The sequence below is a fragment of the Pogonomyrmex barbatus genome, unplaced genomic scaffold, assembly GCF_055798465.1.
Source record: "Pogonomyrmex barbatus isolate J1 unplaced genomic scaffold, ASM5579846v1 scaffold9, whole genome shotgun sequence".
NCBI lineage: Eukaryota > Metazoa > Arthropoda > Insecta > Hymenoptera > Formicidae > Pogonomyrmex > Pogonomyrmex barbatus.
The window spans coordinates 7,957,348-7,976,013 of NW_028297193.1; the positions used below are offsets into that span (position 1 = coordinate 7,957,348).

The window sequence follows — 18,666 nt, forward strand, 5'->3', positions numbered from 1 at the left end:
ATTATGAGTCAGCTATGATTCACGCATTTAAGACCTTCTAGTTGTTCTTGACATAGTTTTCTATTGGTCGACTTAGCCTACATTTGCTATGAGTCAGCGATGACTCGTGGTACTAAAATATTATGGCGCCCTTGACATTTATGTTGGCCTACTTTCGCTTATAAACTGACCATGAGTCACACTTGTGACTAAATATTATGGCGGCCTTAACATTTAACGTTGGCTTATTTTTGCTTACAACCTGACCATGAGTCATACTTATGACTATTCGGTCGACCTTTTTATTTTCAAAGAGTTATACTTCGTTATAATAATTCCTTTCTTATAATTAACAAACATATAGTTTGCTTGAATTTAAGCTTTTATAATAAATATTAATCATCGCAATATCGTTTTAGATATACTTTACAATTTTTATAATAATAATGATTACATTGTATAATTAGTATATCTAAAATATATCAGTATAACTCTTTTTACATTTGTAATACATTATTTATTAAATGTTTTCAGGTACAAAATGGCTCTGATTGTGATTGGTTGAATCGTTAAGATAGTTTTCCATGCATATTAATGTTCAAGATTTTTGTCATAGCCATAGGATTAGTGTTAATGAAAAAAGGGAAGTAACAATTATAAATATAAGTCTAGGATGAAGGTTTCTAGAAGTTGAACTGGTTTATATACGGAGATTTGCCTGCTGAACTGATTTGAGTTTTTGAGGTAAGTGTATGTAAGCAAGTTTATAATTTGTTTAAATATCTTCTAAACGGTGCGAGTTAGGTAGATATGTGTAATGAGATAAGTTGCAGGATTTCCTGTGTGTTGTCCAAATCTTTCATAATAATTATTTGTTAATATAATAATTTATTTATTTATAAATTTTATTAAACGAAATTTAAATCGTAGAATTTCTTTTCTGAGATAAAATATGTTTCTATCCGGGTTGTTTATATAATTTCATAAAGAAAACTATATCTTATAAGGAAAATGTACGTGTAATGTACGTATATATGTATATATGTGTGTGTGCTTTCATATACCCTTAATTTTGTTTATATCTTGAGAATTAAGAATCGTAGCCACAAACTGTATTTATGTTTTCGAAAGGATTTTCGATGAAGAATGTATTTATACAGGGAAAATATATCCATATAAGGACATCAACAAAATTTATCCTTGAAATAAGGATATGTATCAGATGAACCGTTGAATAAATATTTTGTCGTGGATTTTGTTATATTGTGAGTCATATTGTCATTATGACTTTTATTCCTTATTCATATCCTTTCTATTGTTATTAATTTTGTTATTAACTTTTATATTTATTATTAAAATGGAACAAAAATGAAAGGTTTGATATACAAGGGTTTCTTAGTTTCTGAAGTTATATTTGACGATATAAATATAATTATATGATTTTGTTTATTAATTGGTAATAAAGATATTACAATGTACCGATAATTGTTTTGTTATAATTTTCGTGCATTACGTGGGCGAGGTTATATTTCCTACATTTGTTTTTTATTCATTATTTAGTATTTATTGAGATTTTGTTGTTAATGTTGAAATGCTTAGATAAGGATGCGATATTAAGCTCTATTTTCTTGTTACTTTACTGAACAGTCTGGAGAAGTGATTTCAGTATGTTCTGTTTTTTGTTAGTGAGGTTCTAGGGAAAATTTATTAGGAACATTAAAGCTGTAGTAGCGCCATAAGGTTGTGGTAAGGAGCGGCAATTTTGTATAAATCTTTAAATAATTTTAAGCGGTATATTCTTTTATTAAATGTATAGGAAAAGTTTGACGGTGTTGTCTCCTAACACAGTTAGTCATAAATAATTAAAAATTTTGAAAAGTTTACACTGAACATGATTAGAGGTACTTCCGGCGCTGGGACGTGACACATTACATCCGGACTCCCAACAATCTAAAGAGACACAGTCTTCGATTCCCACTTCAATTTTGGATTTCACTCAAAATATATTGGAGGCATGTGTATGTCATTACTACCAAGGAATCGCGTACAACTTAACAAAAGTTCTCTATGCAAAGGACAAACTAATCGACATCATTAGACAACGTCAGTATATGATAAACTTCCATGAAAGCGGTTGTTATAATGTATTCAATGATGATAATGATGAATTGTTCTGTTGCAATCGTCGAAAGTATTACAGAAAATGTGATACTGTTTCGTCAGTCGCGTATGAAAAAGAAAAAAAAAGAAGAGAGCGCCTCGGTATCAATTAATTAATTAATTAATCAATTAATTAATCAATCAATTCGTCAATTTATTAATCAATCAATTAATCAATTATTAAATATTTGTATCAAACAAATCATGTAAAAAAATGAATAAAAAAAATGTAAAGTGTCATATAAAAAAATATGAATAAAAAAAAAGTTTTCACTTTTTAAATCGTGATTCAATTTCTTTGTCATGTGCATAACCGATACACTGACCTACATTCCTGCCAGACGCGCGATGAGTCACCCCGGCAAGATAAACTTCTCGGCGTTATGTGATAAGAAGCGGTACGTCAATCGTTAAAATATTATCAACGCAAGGGAAAGAAATAAAAAAAAAAACATAATTCGTATATCATATTTATTTACTTTATTCATGATTATTTGACCACCAATTAAATAATTTAAATACATTTTGTAAAGCGCAATTAGTATAATGATATCTGTATAGTATTATCCGCATAGTATTATCCGTACAGTATTATCCGCATAGTATTATTAGCGTTTCAGATTGTTCAAAGAATCTACGTCTTCGTAATCAACATCCAGAGTCTCGATGTACACGCGCTCTCGCTTATCATCCAAAAGCAAATTCCACAACTATTGTCGTTTTTCGTATCCCTTGATATATAACAGCATCGTCGTCGTCGTTATCATCATTTTTCGTTCCGTGCCTTTGTAATCAAACTCTTAGCTTTGCTGTATGAAATCGTTTCGTCGTCCCATCGCAGTCTATGGTGATGACGTATCACCCAGCGTGCGCGAAACTTGTCGACACTTGCGAGGAAATGCCATGGGGCTTGTGAAAATGTAGTGAGAGAAAACAGTCCGTTCTCTAAGAGCAGCAAACTCCTTTACAATTGTTCTCTAACGAGAAAACCTTGCAGGTGTATGAACGTTGGCACGACCATGACGTTTTTTCGACTTGTTTGCGAAGATAACGTATCGCGGCTTCTCGAGCTGAGTAGTGGTCTTGATGGCCCGAATGCTTGGTTGTACGTAACAGTGGAAATTCATACAAATCCCACGAGCGAAAAACCATGCTCAAATATCGTCCGCTCTCCAAAGTGCGCAGTATCGATAATTATTTTATCTCGCTCAATAACACGTGCGGCATTCGCCGTTGTATCTTGAATAAGTCGATCACGGAATCCAACTGAATTTCCCATCAGGCAATTGTTGTCGTTACGCGATCGTATCAAGATCACTCGTGACGAGTGTTGATTATCACGCGTCTGTAATCCTCGCAGAATCTCACTACGCAAAAGTTAAAATATCCATCCGCGTTAATACGCATCCCAGCCGGCATTCCTCAGAATCACGCTTCTGTCGAATGATGTTACGTAGTGTTTTGAGCTGTTGTTAGTTATGCCCACTTTCTGTTACGATCAAGCTCGTATCGAATCTCATCGAATATGAACGCGACAAAATTATTTCCCATACCACATCAGATCCTTCGACAACTCTGTTCTTCGTTAGTATTATCTCGACATATAGAAAGCTTTCGTACGGCAATGTGTACAGATCCTGTTACTGTATGGGTATTCTTATCTCATCGCTGTACGCGAACGTATTGGCAAACGGGTTGTACGCATGAGTCTCAATCTTGACGATGCGATCATCGAAGATTAGCTCGTCTTCGATGTTTAGGACATCAGTTATTTCACAAGCGCACCGCGAATCCTAAAGCTTGTAAAAATTTAACGTTCGACGCGTTGAGTTTCTTCCTCTTCTTGATGCAACCGGATGAGCGAGTATTGTCGATTGATATTTTCTTTGTAAAAGATGCGTTATCTCTCTGCGTATGCTTCGCTTCGTTCAACATGAGCATCTCAAATGTCACACTTGCATTATCGCTGTCGCCGTCGTACGTGCAATCTGACGGTGATCTTTTCTCCTCTGAAATCGAGCAATCGTCCGTTCTGGCCAACAATGTGTATCATTAGCTCCGTACGATGATTGGCAGGTAAATGATTTGCATCGACCTTATTTTATATCCTGGCGGCACGCTCGGGAAAAATTCATATATCGTGTGCATACTTTTGTTGTTGCTGTATGCGCTCGCGGTCACGTTGCATTCTACACGGATAATGTTTACGTTCATTATGTTGATCGATACATCTGATTCATGCCTCCTTCGCGGTTGCAGTATACGCTTCGAGAAACCCAGCAGCGATCCAATGTTATTGGGCTTGTTAAAGTTTATTCTATAGGCGCATTTAATCTCACACCTCATCGTGTTGTAATTTGCGCGGAGCACTATCGAATATTCCCCAATCTCGTCATCGCCGCGCGCGGTGTCACCAGCGTTACAATCGCGCGCGTCGCGTCGCGGTCGTTTCCGTAAAATTTCACTTTCAAAAAATCATTTATGCAGTTCATACAATCTCTCAGGAATCGTAATTTCTGCGTCATCTTTGCCAAAATAAGATGAATTGTTTGAAGCGTTTACATTCGGTATCGTGTGATAAGTTTCCAAAATTATTAGACCAAGTTCATAGTCATCGTCGCTCAAATCTATGGCTGGAAAGTAATTTGCCGCGAGAACGCTCTTCCCGCTCAGCATAAGCGTCAGCGACATGTTGGAAAAAGCGTTCAACGAATACTGAGACGTCGCGACATTTTGGACTTTATAAATTCACGCGCGTCGACCGTTTGGAGAAACCACAGGCACAGCTGTCCGCAGACGTTCTGATCATATGTCTGATAGGACGTTCGATTGTATTATATCATAACACTGTCTCCGAAATATCGTACCAATTTCTTGGGCGATCGAAGATTATTAAAACTGTCGAAATATGTGACACGATCGTTTCTCTTTGCGTACGCTACCCAATGAGTACCGGGATCCATCGTGTCGTCCAGATTTACCGCTCTTTTTTCGACGCACGCCACTAATCGGTAATGCGTCACGCATGAAAACGCCTCTGAAGTATGGCGCTTGGAAGTACGCGCATACGCTTCGCCAGCTGGTCCAATTGTACATTGGTAGTTACACCCGTAGGTATTTTTATTGTCTCTTTGGCGTTTTTTTTTTCTTTTTTTCTTTTTTCGCTGTTACGCCTCGTCCGCCTTTGTACGGAGCGAGATACAATCCCTGTTCGCGCGTTTCCACCGCGCGAGTGTGACGTTGCAGTTCCTCAAGCTGACGTTGCGCGGCTTTTTTGTCGTTTACCACTTTCGCCACGCTGGTCGCTCCGTCGATTAAGGACCCGAGAGCGCCCAAAATTGGCAGAATCGGTAACACATTACCTCGTTTCGCCGTTGAAAGTATTCGTTTCTTTTTTTTTGCCGGATTTTTTCTTCGCTTTCATACCCATGTCGATCTTGGTCTTGGCTTTCATCACTGTCCAAACAGCTACAGCTGCAACTTTCTCGCTTAGAGACGAATCTCTCGCGATGACGCATCCTAGGGCTTTATCGGCGAGTACCTTGTCCGCCGCGTGTCTGTCGGTGAGATCGTTGCTCTGAGAATACGCAATGTCGTGTTCACGGCACGCCGCGTCCAGTGGATTTATGCCCGTTTCACCTCTGGCTAATCGCTTTTTCAGCCCAGTACCCGGACTGCAAAATTGATAGCCGGGGATATGTAGTTTGAAAGGAGGCGCGTTTATCGCTCGATTGAGCAGACCTCCAATGTAGCCTTCGTTTGACGCTGCTGCTGGCATAGGCCACAATCCTTTATCTTCGGTGCAGGACCGTCTATATGATCTCGATCCCTCGATTGATTATAATGCTCAACGCAGCGACGATAGGTTTGAACCTCCAAATCCGCCTTTATATACTCCGGAAGCTTGTCCCACATGTGGTCGCCGCACACGCGTTACAGTTCGACCTTCGATATATATTGCAACTGCTCAGCGTTCAAGTCCCAAATATCGGAGGGATGCGACAGCGCGAGATACATTTTTGCAACTGAACGATTCGCGATTTCGCGCGCCTATAAATAGGCGTTCAATCGAAGCCTAGATAACGCAGTGCGAACATGAAATTCATACTGACAGCCACTGACGATACGCGTTGCGAACTGCGACGAGAAAGCGCGAATGATGGGGGACATCGCGATGAGAGCATGGTGAAATTACTGAGTACTATACGCCATCATTTGCGGATCGTCGAATTGCGGTAAAATCAACGTTCTCATAAGCTTGCTCGAGAGTCCGCACGATGTACATTTCGAGAACGTATACGTATACTCGAAATCGTTGCAGCAACCAAAATATCGATATCTCAAAACTTTGATGACATCGATCGACGAAATCGGCTACTTTACGTTCTTCAACAACAGTGACGTCATTCCACCGAGCGAGATATATTCCAATTCGATCTTCGTCTTCGACGATGTTGTGTGCGATAAGCAAAATGCGGTGAGAGAATACTTCTCAATAGGCCGCCACTCGAATGTCGATTTTTTCTATCTCTGTCAGACATATGCGAGGACCAAAACATCTGATACGCGACAATGCGAACCTGCTAATCCTATTCAAACAGGATGATCAACTTGAAACATGTTTACAACTATCACGTGAATACCGACATATCGTACGATGAATTCTGTGCGTTATGCCGCGATTGTTGGCAGCGCGAGTATGGATTTTCAATGATAGATAAGGACAGTCTTATCAATGGGCGATACAGAAAAGAATTTAACACGTTTGCGGTACCATAACGATTAGTCAATGTCGATACGTTAAGCAAGCAACATGGATAACATCAAAGATCGTGATCATTTTACATCCACGTGATTCCGAACATTTTCCCTTGTTTTATATACCGCAAATACCGCGTTGTTCCATTAATTGTACAAAAAAACCATTAATTTGTACAAATTTTTTTCAAAATCATTTTTCACGCTTGTTTTAAAGTGTGTGTTGAGTTCGATGTAATCGCGGAGTCAGATGGATTGAGCAAATTGTAGTACGCGGTGTATCTTTGCGATACGAAGACCGTGGCGCGTACATTCTGCTGCAGGTTGTGATAATGGATGACGTACCACTTCTTATTATATAACGTCGTGAGAAGTTTATCCTGCCGCGTGCCGGGTAATTTATCGCGCGTCGGACAGAAAAGTAAGTCAATATGTCGATCGTGCAGATGATGCGGATACTCGAGATCGATCTCAAGAATATAACCCATAGGCGAGTCCGGAGCGATCGCGCTCGCGTCGTTTGCAACATCTTTAACCCATCGAAATTCGGCATAGGGCAGATTGACACATCGCTCATCCGTACAGATTGTTCACGTCGTAGGTCAACGAACTATAAATTCGCGCGATGATAGGCGCGTGTCCCGCAACTTGTCCGCGTGATATACATATTCGTAGGGAAAGACACCTTTGCGCGTCAACAAGTCAAAATCTTCATTTGATAACGTGGAAAATTCGGAACGTAAAATTTTCAATTTTTCTTTCGTTAGAAAAGATGCTAATTTATCGAGGCTGGTATTAAAAATTTGTACAAATCTATGAACCGCAGTCGTACGCAATTTCGTGAATCTGATCTCTCGGTGGTATCTTGAACATGTTTTGTAAATGAGATGTATTTTTCTTTTGTTATCGGCAGCACGTCGATTCTGCCTTCGAACGCCGTAGCTATTTCCATGATGACAAAATGCACGTCATAATCGGATAAGTTGTGAAATACTATGGAAATGCAATATGAATCTTTATAATTTAGATTACAATTTGAATGCGCAGGACCACGGTAACGACCGGTAAAGTAGCAATGATTGCGTATCTGCGTGTCGTCCGACGCAAATTGTTTTTCACAAATATGACAACGCGTCGCACTACGATATGCCTCCCACTCTTTTCTCGACAACGTTTCCATAAAAACATTCACGGATAACAGATTTACTTGATGCGTTAAGTTTTCGAGTTGCCGAACGAACCACGCAACGCAGCTTCGCCGCGACGAAATTGATGTAATATAATGCGTCGTCGTATGAGATCGCACGTAGTATCCGATGCTAAATACCTCGTGCTGCTGATAAGTATATGATGCGTCTTCCTTCTCTATCGGTTCCGTTCGCCGTAGTACGCACTCCAAGTCCACATAAATGACAAAAGAAAGTTCCTTATTTGAGTGGTTCTTGAATTCGAGCCACTTATCGTCCTCGCTCGGCAGTCGGATGGCGCAATCGTTCATCTTTTCGCAGTCCGTTATATGTGATTGCAATTTTTCAGACGAACTGAAATAATGTAGACAAATGGAAAATATGATTATAGATATGATTATATATATGATTTTTTAGTAAACAATTTTATAAGAAAAATAATAAAATTTGTTAAAATACATACCGGTCGCAAAAGTATTTCTTGTGTCCATATTTATTCAGTTGCGAGCTCACAAGGCGAGACAGGTCTTTGATGTACGCGAAGTGCCCCGCGTTGTCGTCGCGCGGATCCTGCACGTACAATAGATTTGCATAGTTTTCCATCTTCTTATCTGTCAACCGTATCGGGAGTATTTTCTTTTCCTTCATATCGTTGATTGAGATGTCGTTGAGATGTTCGTTTCCTTTTAATCTGATTCAACGTCATCGGAAACGTAACGTCTTGGAGATTTAACACTGTCGCATAATGCGTGTACGACAATTCCCGATCCATATGCCTTTCGACCGGATGCAGAGTCGCGATCACCGACTACGCGAAACACGCATTGTCCTCGGATCGTACGTTGATCACCGCTCACTTTAACATAATTTCCTGCGGCAATTCGATGTAACATCCCGCGTGCATTGGATTATATTTATTCACATTAATTGTCAAATTTAATATATGTGACGACGCTCATCCACTGTCGCGTTCTTGGAACTTTTCGAGCGACGCCAATGTGGGTTCAATGACGTGCTGCTGGTATCACTTGTCCAAATTTGATACTATGATATGAAATTTGATACTAAGAATTCATAGTTTTTCGTTCATAATTTTCGTTTTTATATTTTTATTGGCGCATTTATCGCCCGTCACAAACTTGCTGTTGAACGCGGTATTCACTTTTACATTATCGTGTCTTTGTACAATGTCTCGCACTCGCTCGAGCACTACACAAACTATCTTCCAAAAATCGTCGCGGCTCGATATAGTCCACGTTAATTACCGCACCTGTCAATATATGGCTTTCAAACGCTGTATCAATCTCGCGCCAAACGAGAGATCCAGTGTCTCTACTCGCGTACTCGCCACCAACGTGCACGAAATGTCTTTCTAATTGTACCTTTGCACCTGCGAGTCGTGCGATCCTCGCCACCGCAGATTATCTATTTGCAACGGTGAGTCGAGAACGCTTAACACGACTAAGTTCTTCGAGTTGTTCGATGCACTCGTCGCATCATTGCAGCTACGCGAAATACTCCACCAAGGTAGCGATCTGGCTGCACTTCTCCAGCAGCTCGCGTTCCACTCGCTCTAGGTGTTCCATTCTTTTACATGTTATATTATGTCTCCACTGAGCACTTGCACGTGATTTTGTCCACAATATTGTCTTTCTTACGCGGTGCAAATTGGGCACATGTTACATTGTTACGTATACGGACTGACTATAATTGGAGGAAAATCGATCGTATAGCGCATCAAGAGTATTTATCTCATGCTTCCTAATGGCATATATTATTCCAATGTCAGTGTCCGCCAGATGAACCATGCATTCGGCACATACAATTAGTGCATCACCCGTCGAATAGTAAAATTGTATTGTACAATGTTTTTTATTACCATTCAGTGCAAGGAGTTCCGAACGTGTAACAATTTTCTCCACATAATCCGTAAGCTCCTCACTCTGATCATTCAGGTAATCGCTGTCGTCAGACAATGCGTGCTCTTCATCTTCATCTTCATCTTCGTCTTCAATATCCATGTTAATATTTTCAACATTAATGTCCATTTTTTCTTCATCTCCAAACACTTCGTCCATTATTCACGATTTCTTCTTCCATATTTTCAAATCACAATATTCACATGGTCAATTATTTCTTTCTCTCACATTAGACTTTCATCTACTGTGATCCCATGATCCATTATATATATTATCTACAGTTTTTTTGTCCCTTTGTCTAAATGGAGCCTCATCATAGGTCTCCCCAAATCGCAATTTGTTTATAGCAGCCGGATTATCGGCGCTTCCTTCTTAACACGTCGCGACATGTATGTTTCCAGGAAAAGTCATTTTATCACGGTTTTTTTCCTGGAAAAAAATTTGAACGCGTCATCGCGCTCCTTTGCGAACATGTCACTACATATTGATCACAACAATGAAATTCCTAGAAAGAGGGAGGAGAGAGAAGGAGGAGCGGAAGGGGAGGGAGGAGGGGTAACGGTTTGCTATGTCAAAAATTTACGCAGATGCAATCAGTCCTCCATCGAACAATCTGCATGAAAAGTAGTTCGCTTCTCCATCATTCGTTTGTACGAACGGTCAACACGCAATGTATTCCGCCAAAGGAAGCGCACCGTACGATGGCTAAAAACAAAAGAAGGAACGTAACGCATAAGTTTCAACTGCATTTTTTATTCTTTTCTCTCTTTTTTTCTAATATTGTGCAATATTATATATTTAATTTCTACAGCATTTCGATGGAGTTCTGCGCGGTGCGCTTACTGAGCAGACGTTACACTCTGACAGCCACAGGTTACAAATTTTCGGAAATTGGAATCAACGTTGGTCCACCGAGCTACGTGAAGATCGCTCTGGGAGATCATCGGGGACAGAAATTGATACTGTCTGTTGAAACATAGAAGGGACTCTGTGAGCAGCGATGGAATATCTATAAATTGCTGCAAAACGATTACAAAGACAATTTTATAAACGTCGGACCGTTAACCGTCAGAGTTTGCATGAGGAACGACGTTACACTCGTACATCTTGAATCTTTGAACGCATAACGATGACCGAATCGACGTTACGCCGAATGTTTGATCTGAACGAATGTATCGATGTGACGGTCAATCGACTCGTCAGATTCGTCGATACGATCGATGCTAAGTATACGCGATTTTTCAACATCGCGTCTGTTGTAACAGATTCCGAGGAAGTACCGAATGCGATACGCGATTGCGATATCTTCAATAGACGTCAACTTGTCGATTACTGTTAGCTTTAATTTTTAGTGTGTAAGAAAAATGTGAATAAAAAAAGTTTCAGGCTTAAATGTATTCAATTTGTTTAAAAATATAAACATATAATATAATATGCAAAAAAAACATGTATTTCTTTCATTCTTTTCATCATAAAAATAATTAGCCGAAAAATAACATTCGTCATAAGAGAGAAAGAGCCGCAACGGGAGAGATAATAGGTATACGAGAGAGAGACAGAGAGAGAGAGAGAGAGAGAGAGAGAGAGAGAGAGAGAGAGAGAGAGAGAGAGAGAGAGAGAGAGAGAGAGAGTAGATGTACAATAGAGATATACAACAGAGAGAATCGCAATGGGAGAGAGAGAGAGATAGTTGGTAAAAAAAGAGAAGATGAGAACATGGTGGGCGGCGGCGCGGCAGGCGCGGTGGCGGCGGCGGCGGCGAGTCCGGGCCCTCCCCCTCTGACGTCATGTCCACATGCCCTGTCCACGCGCAATTTTTTCTTTATATTATCTTCGTTATTTATCTTTTTGTAATTATTTATCACGGTATTGAATGCATCGAGCGATTCAATCGCACGCTTAAGAACGATATATTTACGCTTAATGGCACTGGACACGCTACCTCGTCTCGTACAACGCGCGCCATTCCCCCTCGCATACCCGCACTCCCTTCGGAGCTCCTGGGTTAGAACCGGCCTAGTACAATACCTACTACAATCAATGAAAATTTTTCTTCTACTCATTATCACTGCGCGGTTTTCAGGTCTTTATTGCATCTCCTCTAGCGGCAAGCGCGTTCGGATCTTCTTCGACACTTCCCTCAAAGTGCCTTATGATTCTGGATTTCAAAATCCTTATTTCGTGAATCCCACCGCTGCCATCAATTTTGTTGTATTTCTCGATGCAACAAGGAAAAAAATTTGAGATTCGGGCCAACTAAAGGATTGAAACTCACGAGGAGCGCTAGTAGGGATATGCAAAAAACGCAGTAACACTCACTATTCTTGTAAATTTCCTTTATTATTTTTTCCCGTTATTACAAATTATTTCTCTTACAATAATTAATCTTTCTGTACATAACATATTATGTTTCTGCACTCGCGTTAAATTATAATTTCAATCACGGATCGAGACGATATGTCAGGAACAAACTCCCGCGATCGGCAACTAGTCAGCCATTTTTATAATATCCGCGGTTTCGAATAACTTTCGCTAAAATCTTTTGAATCATATATGGTAAAATGCAGCGAGCGACCTTCGTTCGCACGCTCTTCAGGAAATCGCAAACTTGCATTTTCGGCATAGCGCGGATTCGTTGCTGAAACACTTATCGTGGTAACTATTCGGGCTACAACAAATGGTAAAAGGAAGGTTATATCGGTATACAATACATAAAGGGAAAAGAGTGTAAGAGAAAAGTTAAACGAATTACTAGGAAAAAAAGAGGCGATAAATGAAATAGTGATAGGAGGAGATTTTAATCTAAGGATATGAGAAGTAGGAAATATAAGCAAGGAGGGAGAATTGAAAAATAGAAAAAGTAAGGATAAGGTAGTAGGAAATAGAGAAAAGAATTTTGTAAACTACAAGGATACAAGAGCAGCTAGAATAGGTGGGGTACCTATATTTGGAGGCTTGGAAACACACAAAAAAGCCCTTAGAAGAAAATTCTCACAAGAAAAAATTAACAGATTTGATGAGTGTTGGTGACTAAATAATACAAATATAAATTCAATCTGTAACTGTTGCTCCGAATCGTGAGCGAACTCGACATGTATTATAAATCGATATACTTGCGAGCGAGATAACAAATGAGAGACCACGACGTGTCATTTGTTTATTAGGTAGGGTAATAGTTGATATTGTATAAATAGACAAGCGTGCGAAAAGACGAGAAGTCGAGATTGAGTAAGCGAACCGAGCAAATTGTAATAATACGCAAATAAAGACTTTAGTTGGAGAAAACGATTCGAGTATCTAATACAAGCCCGTACAATGAGGATGATATGGAGGAAGGGGGAGAGACCACAAGATTGGAAGAAGAGCATAATAGTGTCTATGTAAGAGAGGAAATCAGAAAGTGATAGGAAATTATAGAGCATTTCGCTATTATATATGGCATACAAAATATACGAATATATAGATATTCAGAAATAGATTGTAAAAAGAGGTGAAAGGAGAAGAATTAATGCCGGAGAATCAAGCTGGATTTCGAAAGGGAAAATCAGCAATAGACAATATTTTTGTACTGTCTCACATAAGGAAAAAAGGACAAGGAGAAAGAGTGGAAAAGATATATGTATTGTTTGCAGACTTGAAGGCGGCTTTCGATAACGTAGACAGAAACGTATGTTATGAAATATAATGAGGAGGAATAAAAGAACAAACGATAAAAAGAGTAGAGAAGGTATATGAGAAAACAGAAATAAGGACGGAACAAGGACTCTCGGAAGGATTCTACACTAGGAAAAACAGGGATGTATAATGAGTCCATTCTTGTTTAATTTATACATGGTGGAGATAGAGGTACTTAAGAAAAGAGGAATAGGAGGAATAGGTATAGGAAAAAGCAGAATTTGGAATCTAGCGGATGATATTGTTTTATGCGCGAGCAACAGAGAAGCAATGATGAACATGATGGATACGTTCAAAAGGAAAGAGTAGAATTAAGAGCGCAGAAAAGAAGAGCGCAAAAATGGTGATATAAAAAGATAAATAAAATAAAAAAGATAGAGAAAAAAAGGAAGTATGGAAATAGAATAATAGAATATATTAAAGAGGTAGAAACATTCAAATATGTAGATTTTATAATGAATAGAAAAGGGAAAATAGCGGCTAGGAATTATGGGGTATAGGGGAGAGATTATGAAGGAAATGATTTCGGAAGGAGATTATCTAAACATTATATAAATCATTATATAAATCAATTTTGACATGGTCAATCGAAACGATGGTCAATCAGGACGGTAGTCAATCAGGATGGTGGTCAATCGGGACGGTGGTCAATCGGGACGGTGGTCAATCAGGACGGTGGTCGAACGGGATTGTGGCCAAACGAGACTGTGATCAATCGGGACTGTGGTCAATCGCAACGTGGTCAATTGGGACTGTAGTCAATATTAACATGGTCAAACGAGTGCCACTCATTAAATATAGTCTAAAACGGAGAAGCAGATAGAATTGTATTGTCTTGTATTGTAGTGTATTGTAAAGCGTTATTTTAAAAAAAAACGAGCGAGAAATATAATGATATAAGCTTATAGATTAGAGTAAGTTAGAGAATAAGGTGGAAGAATGATAGATAGATGAATGAGGATAAGGATTCTATATTGTAAATCAAATCCCCTTGGCTCTTGGCTATATGGCTGAAGAATAAATAAATTCTATTCTACTAATGCTCATATTATGTATATACACAAATAAAATTATGTGTCAACAAATCTATATTTTGCTTAACGTTGCATTAAGAAGATTTGACGTATGCATGGCTGTAAATAAAAATATGGCTCAACAAATTTGTTTTTTGCATAGCGTTGTGGTAATAAGATATTACAACACGAAATATAAATGTTGATCCATAAAATATATTCGAACTAGCTACTTATGGTCAAAATTAAATAAACGGTATTTAATAAAAATAATTCATTTCTTATTAAATTCATTTCTTTATTTTTTGCTTATTTCTAATTGTTTAAAATATTTCGTACATTCTTTGATACATCAACAAAAATATTTGAATACAAACCCGCTATTATTATTATTATTATTATTATTACTGTTCTTGTTGTTGTTGTTGTTGTTGTTATTAAAAGTTTTCATTTCAGTAATTATTGTTGCACTGATAGTGTGCGGATTGTGTTGTATTTATTTTTAACGCTGTCCCAGACAGCCAACGCGATATGAGATGAATATATGTATATGGAACGCGTATATAGAAATATTTTTCGTATTTCTTAAAAATGCGTTAAAAAAATGATTTTCTTATTGTTTCGAATATAAAATACTCTTTAACTTTTGTTCTTATAAAAATTAAAAAAATTTTTTAAATTAAGGGTAAGAATGGAAGTGTACTTAAAAATATAACATTTTTGAAAAATTCGAGTGCACCGTTGTAAAGTGCACTTGCAACCACAAAACTTTTAAACTTTTAAAATTTGTTTTGTCATATCTTTAACAGTTTGAGTGATATTTAAAAAAAAAAAAGAAGCCATTTTTGTCAAAGAATATTTTCGTCCTATTAACATGCGAGGATGTAGATATAAAAGAAATACCTGTTTCTTATTTTTGTCTATATTTTTATCTTATCTTCAAAGTTCATTAACCCTTTCACTACCACGGACGAATAAAAGTTGCTCGCTACGAAATGTTCTTCACATATCACAGGTGATTAAAGTAGTTCGACACGAAACATTCTTCATATACCACGGGCTATTAAAGTCGTTCAACACGAAAAGCGGTCGAACGAAACGATTAGATCAAGTAAAGTAACTGCGAATAAGTAATACATAAAAAGTAGTAAATAAAATAAAAAAGACCCATAAAAATTGGACGAGAAAAAGGAACATGGCTGACAGATTGAATTATTAATGACGACTCACGATTGGCGGAAGAGAATTATTTCAATGTTTAATTAAATGTGAAGCTGATTAACAAAATAAAAATATTTTAAGTGCAAACAGGGCTTTGGGAATGGCGCGCTAAATAATGCAATTATTTATATGATTATACGCTAATAATGTAATTATTTAATATGAACCGCGCCATTCCCTGTTTTTACTTACGTCTTATTTATTATTATTGGGAATGTTGTTCTTAGTTTTGTTAACTAAAGCTAAATTAAAAATATCTTCAACTGTTATCAGAAACTTACTATACTACGTCACATATTGTCTATACTGCTCGTCATTTACAATTGCTTTTTACACGATGACTAATTCCTTTGATTCGACTTTTTTTGACTAATTTGTGGACTATCTTACAATCGTCAATGTTTTAACTTATTACCATAACGATGCATCGATGCAGGATGGACACATATAACAACGATTCTGTTATCCTAACGTGATTTTCATATGTTATTTCAATTGTAATATACACTGAGGATGATCCTAAACAGAGGATCGAAACGTCTGTATTTTTCTTTTGTCTTTTTTATGTAATATATGATCTATACACGCGAAGACCCTGTGTTAGCTTTTAATGGCATCTTATTACTGTTTCCTGATTTATTTCATCAAAGCCATAAACTATACTATACTGTTCAATTTAAAAATATCTTGTTTTAAGAATAAAACCATTTTCTATTAAGAAAAGTATTATGAAAGCAAATCTTTGAAGCGTTATAAACAAACCGAAACGCTAAAAATCGCTTGCGCATGAACTGTACACTTATGGCAAGCGATCGGTTCAACAAAAACAGTCAGGCGATCAAATTCGCCGAGTAGCGAAAGAGTTAAATCGGATCGTTAATTGTGTTCCCTTGTTAGTTATATTTAAATATTTACATATAGCATAGGAAAACCACCGCTGATTACGGTAAACCCCATTGTGAGCGTAGTTTTAAAAAGCACATATTGAATAGCTTCCTGTGTTTTTGAAGTAAACCTGCACATAGGAAAAAAGATGGTTATTAAATTAAAGTAAAATATAGTTAGATTTTTTCAATGCGCGAAATTAGTTAGTCGGATTTTCAGAAGATTCGAGATTGAGACACCATGATTAAATATAAAATAAAATATAGAAAATAACAATTAATTAATTAATTAATGATAATTAAATATTTGAAAAAGTGTAGTTTATTATAAAAATAGGTGTTGTGCTACAACATTAGGTATTATACTGAAATGTGAGAGCAACGATTATTTCAATTAATGCATCGCAGTGACTCAGGTTTTTCAGATAGCACGATTACCGGATCTTTATATGATTATAACTACGTGTTTGTTGCGCGTTAAACGACTCTAGACATAGATTTTAGATGATTACGTCTAAATTATAACTGAAAACACGCGAAGTTATCACATTGCGGTGCTAGTGAGGCGAGCGTGGATTTAGACACGTATAAGTGGATCAATTATTGTTGATTAGTTATTTCGAGCGCCCGAATAAATAGTTATGAAACTCATAATTGATTGAAGTCGTTCTCGAATTCGTTCTGAATTCCCCGATCTATCAAGCATAATCTTTTTATACCAGGATTGACTTAGTTTTCTGAACGGGAGAGATAAAAGTTTGCTTTGATATTGAACAGGATCGAATTGCACACATCGTTGATTGGTTATTCAAATATAAAATTTTCTGATCAGTGATTCATTGAAAAGTTCCTAAGCATCAGCCGATGTGAGTGGATATATGTTATCAAAATATGTGTTAATGGGGGCCTTCGGTATTAATTGATATTAACAGGAGAGAATCAATTCTGATATAAAGGCCTCTGCTGGTCGAAAATGCATTGTCGGCAGATTTCGGCCGTACACTGCATATCATTATTTCGATAGATCATAGTGGCTTGACATATATATGTATATATATGGACATATATATGTATATGTATATAAGTCAAAACTTATATATAAGTAGCATTATAGAGTTGGTTCTAACTCGGGAGTTCCGAGGGGGACAGAGGGGCAGAGGGATTCCGCGACGCGGGGCACTCCATAAGCGATGGGTACGGAGCAAGGAAGGGGGGAAGTGCATCACGCGCGGAGTCCGCGGGGCGAGGAGGGGGAATATGCAACCTGAAATCGCTGACGCTGAATTGAAAGGAAGAATGGAGAATAAACTGAATAATATTTATCGTAATATACATTTATTGGTCATGTAATGCATAGTATACAATATTATCTATAGCGTACGCTAATAATTCGCAATCTATAATCGAAGTTTTGTTCTTAATTTTATGGTTGATATTATTTATTTTTATCTATTTTATATATCATTTGATACACTCCGGAATTAGATATCACATGCGAAAATAACTACATAAGTCAACGGTACGAAATATATATATCTTTAAGGCGGTAAAATCATTTTATCGGACACGTGTTAAAAATTATAAACTTGCAATTTTATGTAGGTCAATGAAATATATTTTATTAAACATAACAAAATATAAAAAACGTTAATTTAAGAATATAATATGATAGAACACAACGTATGTTAGAAAATAAATTCTAAAATACTGAAATTCTAAAATATAACATATAAAATATAAAATATAAAGTATAAAATATAAAATGTAAGAAATATTATAAAATATTACTTAGTAACTTAAATTTAATTGTCTTCGTGTAATATATTCATCGCATCCAATAATATTTTTCATTAACTATAAATTATTAACT

At 37.3% G+C, this 18,666-nt stretch overlaps 1 protein-coding gene across 1 annotated transcript in view; it reads right to left on the minus strand.

Annotated features, from left to right (window-relative positions):
* LOC148934603 (uncharacterized) overlaps positions 1–18,666 on the minus strand; it is a 234,507-nt gene that overhangs the window by 108,641 nt on the left and 107,200 nt on the right. Inside the window, exon 3 of the mRNA XM_089084615.1 lies at positions 16,828–16,927. Coding sequence (XP_088940741.1) covers positions 16,828–16,927 — 100 coding nt within the window. The remainder of the gene's footprint in view (positions 1–16,827; positions 16,928–18,666) is intronic.